At 55.6% G+C, this 13,513-nt stretch overlaps 1 protein-coding gene across 2 annotated transcripts in view; it reads right to left on the reverse strand.

Annotated features, from left to right (window-relative positions):
* WHRN (whirlin) overlaps positions 1 to 13,513 on the reverse strand; it is a 102,772-nt gene that overhangs the window by 21,953 nt on the left and 67,306 nt on the right. The window contains exons 6-8 of one of the 2 annotated variants that reach the window (XM_065571963.1): positions 6,521 to 6,733; positions 4,679 to 4,885; positions 1,444 to 1,476 (exon numbers count right to left, since the gene is read on the reverse strand). In XM_065571963.1, the coding sequence (XP_065428035.1) occupies positions 1,444 to 1,476; positions 4,679 to 4,885; positions 6,521 to 6,733 (453 nt within the window). The remainder of the gene's footprint in view (positions 1 to 1,443; positions 1,477 to 4,678; positions 4,886 to 6,520; positions 6,734 to 13,513) is intronic. The other variant, XM_042859688.2, reaches the window with a different exon arrangement.

Below are 13,513 nucleotides of genomic sequence, written 5' to 3' on the forward strand. Positions count from 1 at the left end.
GTTGCTCCTCTTTCCCTAGAGATGCCCCCCAGCTCACATCCAGGGCAAGGGTCACTACGCCCATCTGCACCAATGGAGACACGGACCCGAGTTCATGGTGAGCGAATTCAGGGGTTAGTAAAGGAGCTTGAAGCAGAGCCGTCCAGTGAGGTGGTTCTTATTAGCCCACTACTCACTCGAAGCTCATTTCATCAGACAGGTCTGAATTTATCTTCGCCTGGACCAACTTCAAGCCATCCAAATGCAGGCGCAGTTCCACTGAAACCAATTACTACACCAGCTACAGTCCAGGTGCTTTAAGATTCCACCTGCCCTGCAGGGTGAATTCCATCCAATAACCTTGAGATCCCTCCCTGCCGGATAGAAGGGGCTTTTAAAGATCCATTACTGGATGCGCTCAGCCTCACCAATGAGAACTTTCAATCATTCACCGTACAGTGGGGTCCGACTCAGCCCCTGTGTGATTCCCGGACAGGTCAGGAGAGCTGCACTGGGGATGAGTTTGGACCAGTGTTTTTACACACCTGCACCCCGTCATTCAGCCTGCTGTCGTGTCTGATTCAGGCCTGGTGGCAGCCTTTTGGGGCTCTGTGTGCCTGGCAGATGTTCTGCGGATGGATTAGAATTGCAGTACATGAGAGTGCCGGGCTTCTCACCCAGTTCGGTCCTAGAGCCCATGGTACGGTTTCAGGAGCCCCGCCCCCAAACATTTTGAGACCCCGTCCATCTAGCCATACCGAAAAAGGAGAGTGGTCGTGCCCCCTAGGTTAAGAACCCATGCTATTATGTATTGCTCTTTATGGCACTTGAATCCAAGACAATGTGGACCTAAGACCTTCAGGAGAAAGTCATCCTCTGCCTATTCTCACCTGCCTTAGATGGCCAATGTGACCCCCCCCAGCCAGGGCACAGGCTGTCTGATTACACAGAGCAGCCGACAGATGTGGTGCCGTGATGGAAGGAGCAGGTACAAAGGTATCATGAGACAAGCTGGAACGAGACAGTAGGTAGAAAGGACAATCGGGGACAGATCAGATCAGACCAGGAGACTGGGGCTGCGCTTGCCCTTCCAATCTCCTACTGTTGCGCCATCAAGTGCACGGGGAGCTTTTGTGTAGACAGGGCGCCCACATTTTGACGTGGTGCGAAGTGGGTCAGGGGGCATGGCGGTAAAGACGTCAGTGCCTTGTCTACACTGGAGCGCCAAACATCGCTGCCCCAACACTAGTGGCAGAGAGGGAGATGCTAAGGAAAAGCTGAGTGTTGGCAGAGGCAAAGGAAGTGAAAGCAAACACCGAACGGGGCTGCAGCTATTCACATGGTTAGAGCACCGAGAGGCATCAGCCTCTGGCAGCAAACAATTGGATTATGCTCCCCCTCCCCCATCCCTTTCACTATGGAAACCACAGCACGCAACTCCCCACCCCATTGAAAGGACCCTACCTCCATCAGGTCTATTAGCCACAAGAGCCGCTCCTGGGGGAACAGATTCAAACAGACATAAAAGGGAAAAACAAAATGTTAGGGAGGAAGCAGAACAAACAAACAAAACACTGCACAACTCCCTCTCCCCCCACCCCCAAGCTCGCCATCCCATGGCACATGCATTGGGTTCTCTCCCATGCATTCAAATAAAGGCAGCAATCGCTCCGTTCAGAGAGAAGCGCAGGGAGATGGGGCCAAATAACTAGCATCGGTGGACTGCGTGGGCTCTTTCTTGGTTTGCACAGAAATAACAGGCCCCCTGGAGTTCACCCTCTGTCATCTCCTCCTTCGGCATTACTGGGCAGAGTTAAAGCAAAGGATCGGGGGGTTAGGGGCGGGGAAGGCTGATCTGGCCACACTGGTTGCTGTGGGTGCACTAGTCTGAGGCTGCAAGGCTCACGGGCGGAAAGGAAGAGCAAGGATTGTCTGAGGAGTGGTCGTTTTGCATGCCCTGGCTTCCCTATGGACCCTGGGGCAAACCCGGGGCTGATTTACACCCCAGGCAATCCCACCGATTCCTCTGGGGTCTGGCTCCATGTGCTCCGAACAGGGTGTAATTTGCGAGGGGGTTGCTCACCCTGGCTCCCGCATTCTGAAGCTCTAGCCCGTGTACCCAGAAGCAGGGATCAGTCGGTTGCCGCAGAGGACAGCCAGAGAGTGGTGGATGAAGGCAGGAATGCATCGATCTGCCCCTTTGGGATCTGAAGGGGTCACCCAATATTTTCCCAGCCTTCCCTATCCCCCTGGTAGTCATTTGACTTCAAAGAGCTAACACCACTCCTCGTCGAGGATTGTTATTTGCCAGCACCCTCTCCTGCCCTCCTATCTCTGAAGATACTTTGATGGCAACCCCCTATGTAGGGTGACCAGATGTCCCGATTTTATAGGGACAGTCTCGATATTTGGGTCTTTGTCTTATATAGGTGCCTATTACCCCCCACTCCCTGTCCCGAATTTTCACACTTGCTCTCTGGTCACCCTACCCCTATGCCCCAGAGTGACTCTGGAGTTTCCCTGTTTGGCTCGATCCAGCGTGTTGCTTTAATCCACTCCAGGTGGTGCAGGAGGTATTAACTATGGGACTCCCATTAAAGGCTGAAAAAACCATGCCCAGTGCCATGAAACTTACGCTCGGAGCTCAGACCGGGCTGCCTCATCCCCAAGAAAGGCCCTTCTGCTTCTCCCCTGTTGGCTGCAGGGTCTCCCATTAGAACAGAGCTTGGCCTGTTTTCCTACTGCCCCCCTCGCTGCGCTTATCTGGCAGCAGCCACCGTCGTCTGGTCCTTTCAGGGAGGTTTTAATTTCCAAGGCAGCTAATGCGTTTATGATGAAAGGCAATTTACGGCCGGGAAATTAATTTTGTGGCCGCGCCGCTGCACGCTTAGAGGTGATTATGATAACTTAATTAGACGGTGCACGCAGCGACGGCCCCGAGACACTGCAAGGGAGTCACTTCTGCGCCGGGAAGAAGGGGACTGGCAGGGAATGCAGATGGCGCGATTTCCACCAACCCTGCCGAGGGGGGAAGGGGGTGATAGGCAGCATGTGTGTTTATGGGGCACGGGGAAGAGGGGGACTTGTTTAAAGTGACAGTTTTAGAAAGGCAGTTGGAGCCCAGGCCTGGTCAACGAGAAAGGGAGGGCGGTGATATAGGGCGGGATTTTCAAGCGGGCTCAGTGTTGGTCAGACTCTGCAGGCACTCCCCACTGACTTCAGCGAGTGAGTGAGAGAGGGGCGTGGGTGTCCTTAGGGACCTGTTGAAGTGGATCAGCTCAGCCCTTCTCTCTCCAAGACAAAGGGCCTTATCTCCAAGCTTTCCCAGGACCTTTAAGGAGCGCTCCACCAGGTTCATCACCTCTGCGGTCCCCGGGACCCTGAAAATGGCCCTTTCCCAAAGACCGGGTATGTCATCTCCAAGGTCCCGCATGACCTACAGCTGACGTCTCCTCACAGATCCTGGACACCACCCCGAGGGCCCTAAGGACTTACAACCAGACCCTCCCTAGAGGAAAGCAGGTGCCTCATCCTCCCGCTTGTTCGGTTCCCTTTGGCCCATAGTGGCAGGAGGGTGGAGTCCAGAGGGTGATTCAATGCACTGGTCTCCAGCACAGCGGAGCTCTGCCCCCTCCTGCCCCCATTCCCACCAGAGCTCACGGGGTGGAATAGCTCAGTGGTTTGAGCATTGGCCTGCTAAACCCAGGGTTGTGAGTTCAATCCTTGAGGGGGCCATTTAGGGATCTGGGGCAAAAATCTGCCTGAGGATTGGTCCTGCTTTGAGCAGGGGGTTGAACTAGATGCCCTCCTGAGGTCCCTTCCAACCCTGATATTCTATGATGATTCTATGTGACTGCTGAATTGCTTATGGGTGTCCATGTGCTTCAAGGGTCTCTCCGTTTGCCCTGGATGGGGTCCACCAATACCACTTATACAGAGGTCGGGGAGATCTCAGGGCACGAGTCTGATGCTTCATCCCCCACCTGTTACTGAAGCCGTGCATATGGCATCGGGGGTAGAAGTGCTGTCATGGAGCCTTTTGAAGCAAACCAGGATATTCTCTAGGATTATAGCTATGCCTCTGTTGTTCAGGGTTACTGGGTTTGCCCAACGAGAGCCGATCACTGGCCAATCAAAGCTGGCACCTTGCCATCGACAGTGGCCCAGTATCTCTTGCTTCAGAGGGAGAGATTTCCTCTTCTCTCAAACAATTCACTCGGCTGATTCTGCCATGCTGCGGAGATGGAGGAGGGGATGGGCCAGGGGGTTGGAAGGCCGATTCTTCCTGGATGCCTGTGGCAATCTGCTTGTGCCCTGAAGCATGTTTGGTTTGATCACGTGGATCTTAGCTTCGGAGCGGTGGGGGCAGTGAATGGGCAGCAATTCTCCTCCCCCGCAGGCACCACCTCAGCGCCACCTCTGCATAGAGACTCGTGTGATGTCTCCATGATGCCTGCAACCCGCTGCCAGAGTAGAGCTCCTGCACCGTGTGAACGCGGAAGGCGGGAGAGAGCGGGTGAGCGTGGAGAGCATTTTGGAGAGCTGAGGGGGAGCAGGTTTGCGGAGGGCTGGGGGGCGGGGGAAATGGGGTTTTTACAGGAGGACTTCACGGGATGGGAGGGAGGGGGTAGGGCTTCAAGGAGAAGCAGGATGGTTTGGGAGGCTGACTGGGAATGGCAGGAAAGCTGAGCGCACTTACCCGAGCCGAGCTGACCGTGGTGGAGGTGAAGTGGCTGCTAGTGGAGGAGCCGGTGTCGCTGTAGGACGTCATGGAGTAGGAGTCCGCACTGGGCACCGAGGGCTGCCGGGCCTTCATGGACTCGATCTCCCGCTTCAGAACCAGGTTATTGAAGCGATCGAGGTCCTGGGGGGCTATCACGCCCCTCACCTCAGATAGCAGCGAGAACTGGAAGTGGGGGGGAGGGAACGGCCAACATGGAGACAGTGCATGGGACAGCTGGCCGTTCGCTGCACCATGAGGCCATGCATTTTTTTAACCCCTTAGTGCCAAGTGTTGGAAACCCTAACAGCAGCCACCACCTTTGCAGCCAGGCCTCCTAAGCGGACCCCGCAGTATTTTCAGGTTCGCACGCTCCCAAAACGACTACGTGTGCTCCAGCCAGCAATGATGCAAGCTGATGACCATCGTGCATGTAGAAATGCACAGAGGTGCATGTGCAAATGCTGCATTTACTAACCGCGTCTGTATCAAACCCAGCTGAGCCCACAGCCCCCTTCAGAACAATGCTCTCCGCTCTCAGCACAGCGGGCGCGTTTCACAGCCGCACAGAGAAACCCCAGTAAATTGGACAACCATTTGCTTTTCACTGTTCCTTCCTCCGGCAGCGAACTCCATTTACTCCCCTTGTGGCCAGGAGCCTGGTCTCATTTTGCAATCGGCAAAAGCAGAGTGAGCTTCTGTCCCGTTTCTTAACCACAGCGCTCCGCGGCTTTAGAACGAGACCGGCCCATTGTTTAACCGCAGCGGGAGTGGGACGGGCATGCGGCGCCTCCTACTCTGCTATCACAATGGGGGACAAAGGCTGGCCGCCCTGTTACCTGAGTCCAGTGGGGTGGAGGCTTTGTGTTGCCCGCAGCAGCCCACATCCATCTGGCACTAGTTCGTTAAGAGCAGTACGGGGGGGTCAAGGCAGTCAGTGACCACCCCATTCCCAGGGAACGGTGTCTTTCAGGATGTGCCCCTCCCACTTTCTTGCCCCTTTGCTCTGCCCCCCCATATAGCCCTGGGTGATTTCATTGTCCACCTGGTGGCTGTGGGAACGGATGCCCCATTGCCCTCCTCCAGAGACACGCTCCAGCCTGTTTGCTGGACTTGCCTGGGCTTAGAGGGGCTGAGTCCAGGCTCCTGCCCTCTGTTGGCTCCAGGGTTCCCTCCCAGCTAAGAGCGAGCACAAAGAACTGTGCCTGGCCAGATCGCACAGGGGCTCTGCCGCTGTGCGTCACGGGGACCCCAGCTATCTCCAGCCGGATGGCTGGAGCGACTCTAAGCTCCTCACACCCTGGCACAGAGTTTGTGCACCAGGGCATTCTGGAGAGGTGGTTCAGGCTGTAACCGGCTGCCATCACGGCCCCTTGTTTCAGCCACTCCCTGCACCCATAATCAGTCATTAGTTGTGTTGTGGCAGCACCTAGAGGCTCCAGATCAGGGTCCCATTGTGTTAGGTGCTGCCCAGACACAGAGAGACAAAAAGCTTACAATTTAAACAGACAATGGGTGGGAGGGGAAATAAAGGCCCAGAGAGGGGCAGTGACTTGCCCAAGGTCACGCAGCACATCAGTGGCAAGGCTAGGAACAGGCCCCCAGTTTCCTGGCTCTCAGTCCAATCCCCTCCCAGCGGATCATACGGTATCTCTGCTGCAACTTTGGCTTGGGGAATTAGTTGGCTTACAAAGCCGCCCCGTTTACTAATGGCTGTGGTGTTGCTGGAGCCGGGCTGACTTCAGCCGCTATGCGCGGTTCCATTCGCTCTGCTGTGGGTGAGCCGCGCTTCCCTGGAGCTGGGGGTAGCTCTGCCTTTACCTTGGCGTGCGTGTTGAGTAGCTCGAAGAGCGCCATCACGAGGGAGTCAACGGAGATGTTGGTCTCCTTGTACTCGTCCAGGTAGTAGGCCATGGTCGCCCGCTCCTGTTCGTTCAGAAGGTGGCGAGCTTGCTCCTCTAGCATGACGCGGGTCTGGTTCACCAGGCTGCTCAGCGTCACCTGGGAGCCAGCCAGGCCCCTGTAAAACACAGGCTGAAAGAGAACACATGGGGAAGGGTTTATCCTGGGGCTGGGGCTGAGAAACTGGCCTCACAAATGCAGCAGCAAGAGTAGACAGAGGTCGACCGTAGCGCCATGTTAAAGGTTACATCCCCCCACCCAGGGCCTCTGCTCAGCCATTCCTGGCCAGCGAACACTTCTGTCAAGGCTGACCTGAACTGAGAGCTGGAGAAAGGTGCCTGACTGGCGGCTGGCCTATAGGCTGAAGGCCTCTTATCTTCAGAACAGGTGCAATATGGACAGCGGCAGAGCCATCTTCTCTCCAGCCCAGAGTTGCCGCCCCTCAGCCCAAGCCGGGAGGGACCAGGTCTGGGTTGAGAGGGGAGTGAGACCTTCTGGTCTGTTTGCTACCCGGCCGCCCGGCTCAGGCTCCCGCTGGTGGTTTTTGTGAGGCGGACGCTGAATGGAGAGCGCAAGCTCATTTCCCGCCGGCCACCAGGTGGTATTGACTAAGGCCTCCTGTAATGGGGGAGTCCGCCACTGAGCGTAGCAGCGCCTGGTGGTCAGCCCACCCCACCGGCTGGCATTAAGGGTGCACAAGGGTCCAGGAGATACATCTAGACCTAAGGGTCCTGGGAGTGAATGGTGCTTGGGGAAGGAATCTGGACACGGTACCTCTAAAGGCCTGAAACCGTGCAGAGAAAGCAGGGCAAGTGGCCCCTCTCCCCCAGCTAACTGGGAGAAGGGGAGCAGCAAAGAGGCTGCCGGCTCCTCACAAAGGGCAGGCGCTGGCGGGAGGAGGAGTGGGAGTTCTGCTGAAGGGAGCTGACCAAAGCCTTGCCGTTCACTTCGTTCACAATCCCAGCTCCTGAAGGCCTGGGGAGGGAACCCTGCCTAAAGCAGGGCACAACCGACGGACCTAAGGCTGAGAGGCCTGGGAAAGAACCCTACCTCCAGAGACAGGGCTGAGGGGGAGCTCCTGCCTCCAGGACAGTAGGACTGACCAGTCCCAGGCAAGAGGCAGAGGAGTGACTCTTCCCAGGCCAGCTGCTGCAAGAAGGGCTGGGAGCAGCTCCTAAGAGGCACCGCCACAGCTGCCAAAGAAGAAATGGAAAGAAGTCCTAGATTCCAGGCAGGGATGGTAGAATCCAGAGAGCTGGGGAAAGATGTTGACAGGCTTGGAAAAGGGAGGCACAGCCCCGGGAGAATGGCAGAGGGACTGAAGGGAACAGTCCTTGGCTGCCTAAACAGGGCTGGAACCCAGAACAGAGGGCGGGCCTGGGTTCCCCTACCCTTCCCCAGGCCAAGAGCGAAGGTGTGGGCATCAGAAAGAGAAGAGGCCAAACATCCTGGGCCCCAGATGGAGGTTGAGGGGCCCAAGCTCAAAAGCCACTAGACTGGGGGTCCTATCCGGCACTTTTCTGTTAACCCCAGAAGGGGAACAGACTGAGCAGTGCCCTGGCCACAGGTCATGTATAATGACAGACCGTCGTGGCATCGGAAGGACTGCAGGGGGTGCTAGACTGAAAAAAGCCCTGCAACACCACACCCAGGCCCAGGGAGGCGCTCTGGAGTTGAGGTCTGACAACACCCCCATTTTCAAAATCAGCCTCTCCTTTTGGGTGTCCAGCTCTGGCTCTCCAGTGGCGCTGAGCGTCTGCAGTTCCCATGGGCTCTGGGCACTCAGCCTGCTTGGCAAACAGCACCCACGTGCTCAGGGCTGGGCACCCACACGGGACAGCAACCAGCATCAGCGGCCGCTTATAAAAAACGGCCTTCGTTATTACTAGGCTGGAGTTGACCTGGCCTCTTAAAGGGGAGGGAGCTTCGTAGCCCACGACCAATCCCCCTGAGCCATCCAATCTTCCTCGCTGAGATGCTCCACACTCATTACATGCTTCCAACAGAGCTGTCCTCTTTATAAAGCATCACGAGAACACAACCCAACCCAGATTAATTCTCAGACCTGAAACAAGAGCTTCATTATCGGCTTTACGGTGAAGTGGCTGCAGAAGCCAGGCTGCTACTCTGAAACCAGGGTTTTAATATTAACCTTTTCCTCTGGTCCCAGTTCACATTCTTCCATGGGACTAAAGCCTGGTATTTAAAGAGAACGTATTGATGTCCTGCACATGGTTCGTCTCAACAGCAAGCTACAGAAATGCCTACTGTTCGCTAAACAATCGACTGTAATTGCAAGGTGTCTCTTGACTGAAATCAGATGGATAGCTTGGAAAGGGCGGGGGTGTGGGTAGCTATCAGGTAAGAGCTGCTCATTAGTGCTCTGTGTAAGCTCGGAAGCTGGTCCCTCACCAACAGAAACTGGTCCAATAAGAAATATTATTACACCCACCTTGTCTCTCATTTTTGTAGGCATTTGGCAATCTGCTTTCCTTCAGAGTTGGTAATGATCCAGTCCCCCTCCATGGTGCCCAGGGCTCTGTGCCGAGATGTGTCACTCTAGGTTGAGGGGTAAGATTGAGATCTTGACCGCTCGCAGTCATGAAAGACCTCCCGGCACTATTCACAGTCCACAGCCAGCCGTCCTGGCCAGATTCCAACCTGGGTCATTCAGCCAACCTGACCTCCTGGCATTGGAATTGGTTAGGATGTACCTCCCTTCTGTTCTGTTGCTGGGCCACTGTTAAGCAGCTGCCGTGTTTCACGGCAGAGGTGGCTGCCCTTCAGTGCTGGGCTAAGTGACTCCTTTATAGGAAAGTGTAGGAAGTGCTTTGGCTCCATTTGGATGGCAGGGGATACAGCAAGGAAAGATCTTTACCATCGGTAGAGCTAACCGTATGTTTCTAAAAGCAACGGACACCTCTGTGGCGTAGGATGCATCCCAGCTGAAGATCTCCCGCCCTGGAGGTGAGCAAACTGTATTCAGATGGACAAACTGAGGCACAGGGAAGCAGGACTGCTCCCTCCTCAGCTGTGACTCCCCGACACCAACTCCATTGCACTCACAACCATCTCTGATCATCCCTGGGATGTCAGCCACACCCCTCCTGCCAGGACCTGGCCTAAACACACCACCTGTTGGCCCTCTGGAGCCATGCCCTTCTACAGGGACTCTGCTAGGAGATGAATGTGGAAGAAAGAAGCAAGGGAAGACATTGAAGAATAGGACTCAGGAGAGGAGAATTGAACAAGTGAGCAGCTAAGATCAAGGGAGAGCTGCTAGCGGCACTGCATGTGAGCTGGGTGACCTGGTGGGTCAGAAGAGGTCACTGCAGCGAAGTGAGGAGAGGTCATTCAGTGCAAAAATCAGTGGGGCTTAGAGGCCACCATGACTGTCACGCTACATGTGAGTACAGAGAAAGGGGGATAGGTACAAACAGAACTCAGGAGTCCTCACTCCTCCTCCCTTAATCTGACCCTGGACCCACCCACAAGCAGGAATAGAACCCAGGAGTCCGGAGTCTCAGGTCATTGCTCTAACCACTGGACCACACTGCCTCTGCCAACAAGTGGGTGGTGTGGACCAAAACGGCAGTAGCCCTAGGTTCCTGCCAAGCAAGTAGTCACCCCCCTCCCCCCAAGATTAAAGTGTGACTATCTAAACCTGTAGCTATAGAGCTAAAAAATTACTGCACAGCAACTGGCGAAACAAAGTGTTTGCCCTGCCTTCTTCAGCTAGCCAGGAAGTTATCCCTTCAATCGCTACTGATTTAACATTTTAACAGCAGCTTGTATTGCTCCCTGGGTGGGCGAGTGCCAGGCTTCCTTCTAGGTAAAGGGACAAAGGAAGATCAACCCCAGTTCCCGCCCGCCCGCCCCCACAGATGCAAGCTCAGAGCAGAACCCAGACTGAAGAGTGAGTACAGAAGGCAGCCAGCAGCTCCCAGCTGAGTGCCAGGGAGATGTAAAGGGCTGTTTCGTTTGGAGTGATTTCTAACCTGATGCGTTCCCTGAACAGACCAGGGGGCTGTTGTTCAGCCTTCCTACATCAAGGATGCAAATCGGTGTCAAGAAACAAAAGCCAAGCGAACGAGACACGGGCAAGCCGGGGAAGCAGTGAAAACCTCGCAGGCTGTTTTGCCAAATAAGGAGGGTACATCTGTTATCAGCGCACGTCACCTGTGAAACTTCCCAACTCCTTTCCGTTTCAAAGGAGGACGCTGCACACAGAGAGAGATGCCGATAATCTCGGCAAGGCGGCAAATCCCCGTCGCCGGATTCCTGGCTGCGTTGTGGCATGCGGTGCTGGGGTGGGGAGCTCCCCGGTCTCAGAGGCCTGGCTCTGCTCAGACTACTGGGCGTTGGAAAGGCCCTGCGTGTGCGAACGTAACAGCTGGTCCGGCACAGGCCTAGCCAGGTAGAAGATTATGCTGGTGCCCAGGATGTTTCAGACTTCGCAGCTGGCAGTGACAGGGCACTGCTGGGAAGACACCAATACCGGTTCTGCTCTGTCCTTTTCTCAGTGTGTAATTATTCTCATTAAGAAGGCAGTGTGATCTATTAGAACTCATTAATCACACTCTGACCCCGCTGTTTTCCCTGCACTCTGAGTTCATAATTACCCCCCCGCCCCAGTTTCTCCTCCCAGGCACAGCGCCACTTCTGGGTTCCCGGATCTCTCTCCTGCGGATGCGGCTTCGATTTTGCTCCACCTCTGGGGTGCAGCTCAGTAAAGCTGCCATGGGGAACAGCCCTGGAAGGGCCGGCAGCACCCCGCCACTCGCTTGCAGGAGGGAACTCACCTACCACCACTGCAGCTCTGCGCCCCGGTTGAATGCAAAGCTGCCTTGGGCAGACTCAGATTGAAGAGCAACTCCGCTCTCTAGGGACTTGCCGGGGTGACTTTGGTGGGTGAGAGTCATTTAAATGTAGCCCCCGCAATGATCATTCGTGGGAGGTGGCGTTCCGTTCTTCACACCCACTGCTGCAAAACAGACCTTCAAACTCATCAGCACATTAAGATAATCCGTTCCCATGCCCCTCCTCTGAGCACCGATTATAGTGTCGCAGCAGTCCCGGCCGTGTCGTCTCAACCCCGAAGGGGAGCTGGCAGGCAGGTGAAAGAATGGGACTGCTCTCACCCCTGGGGCGCTCCAGGGCTTTGGTGACCTGGGACAGCACCGGGTTTGATGAACCAGCCTAGGAGCGAGAGAGAACCCCAGGGTCTCTCCCGGGCCAACAACCTCGATACAAAGAATTTCATTTATAGTCATTACAGCTGAGTCCCATCTCATCTTGCCTGGGGTGGAGGAGGACTCCGGACGAGCTGAACAGGGTAGGGGCGGTGGGTTTTCAAGCCATGGGATGGGTCAAAGGGCTGCTCCCTATGGCTGTTCTCTCCCGTGCCCAGGGCTGAGCAGTGTATCAGTACGGCCGCAGCCGGCAGAGAGACAGAGACAATAAAAGAACCAGAGCGAAATGCAGAAGGGAGCACGCCTGCACCAGGCAGAACTTTGCCGACCACCCTTCTGCCTCCAGTCTCCTTGCACTGCTGCGTGAGCAGCCTCGGAGTGCAGTCGAGCACAGCACATGGGCGCAGGCGGCGTGTCAGGCCTGCAACATCAGACACCCTCACGACAGACGAGACTCTCTTTCCACCCACAGCCTTGAGCAGCGTGGGCCTGCCAGATTTTACAGGGCCCTGGACTGAGTCTGATGGTTGCCAAGTAGCCCCATAAGCTCAGGAGGTCGCTGACCTTCACCTGTGCCCACAGGCTTCCAGCAAGCGAGGATAAGCCAAGGACAGGGCTATTGTTAGAACTGTTGAAGGGGAAAGACAGAGCTGGTGGCACATAGCTCCCTGCCACCACTCCCACCTCCTTCCCCATGCCCAGAGACAGGGCCCCTGGATGGCTGGGGGTGGGCACGCAGGTGACGGGGTGTGGCTGCTAACTCTGGCCTGGCCTGGCTGTGCTAGTGTGTACCAGCCCTCTGGAGCTCCAAGGCTTGCAGACTTGGTCACCCATCTGCTCCCACTGGGACCCAGACCAGTGGTACACACTGTCCCAGTCCCGAATGGCTGGAGACAGAGGAAGGGTTGTGATAATGCTTCAGGATCAGCCTGGGATGGAGATGGCTGAGATTAGTCTCTAGGATGTCCCCTCTGCCTACTCCCTTGTAGCGAGGATGCACCTGTTGATTTCCAGTTGGTCACAGGTGCTGTAAGTATGGCAAGAGAAATCCAAACCCATCCGTCATCCTCTTCCCCCACCCCCAAGAAAGGGCACTATCAGTGTAATGAACTGGAGTTATGGGATGGGGGGGGGAGCAGAACCCCTCTGTCTCTGCTACTCCACCCTGAGAGTCTAATTTCCACAGCGCAATGAACAGAAGCACCGCCAGCGAGTTATCCCATTGCCCAGCAGCTCGGGTCGTCTCACTCACAAAACCATGCGATGCAGAGCCTGGCAAAATCACTCTTGGGTTCAGCTGTGGTCCTTTATGACTCTCCCCTGAACTGACATGTCCCCAGGGAGACCCAAAGAGTGTGGAACGTGAAGCTCCCCCTCGCCTTTGCAAGAGTTTGGCTCCGTCCTTCTCGCTTTTGTCTCTTTGAATGTCTCTTCTTTGATGCATATGAATGATATGGGAGATCCAGAGATCGGCAACCCCCAAAGTAGCAGAGCCCTCCCCTGGAGCAGGGCTTTGGCCAGGCTTCCCCACCTCCTCACCTTTTCACCCATCTGGCAATCAACTGGATTGCCTTGCCTGATGGAAACTCAGAGCATCCCTATCCTCACTGGAGTCCCGATACCAGTCACTCCCCATGTGTCTGCAGCACTTGCACCAGTGTATGGGCAAGAGGGTCTAATGGGGGAGGTCTAGGTTGGATATTAGAAAAAACTATTTCAC

This window comes from Chrysemys picta, chromosome 18 (assembly GCF_011386835.1).
Source record: "Chrysemys picta bellii isolate R12L10 chromosome 18, ASM1138683v2, whole genome shotgun sequence".
Classification (NCBI taxonomy): domain Eukaryota; kingdom Metazoa; phylum Chordata; order Testudines; family Emydidae; genus Chrysemys; species Chrysemys picta.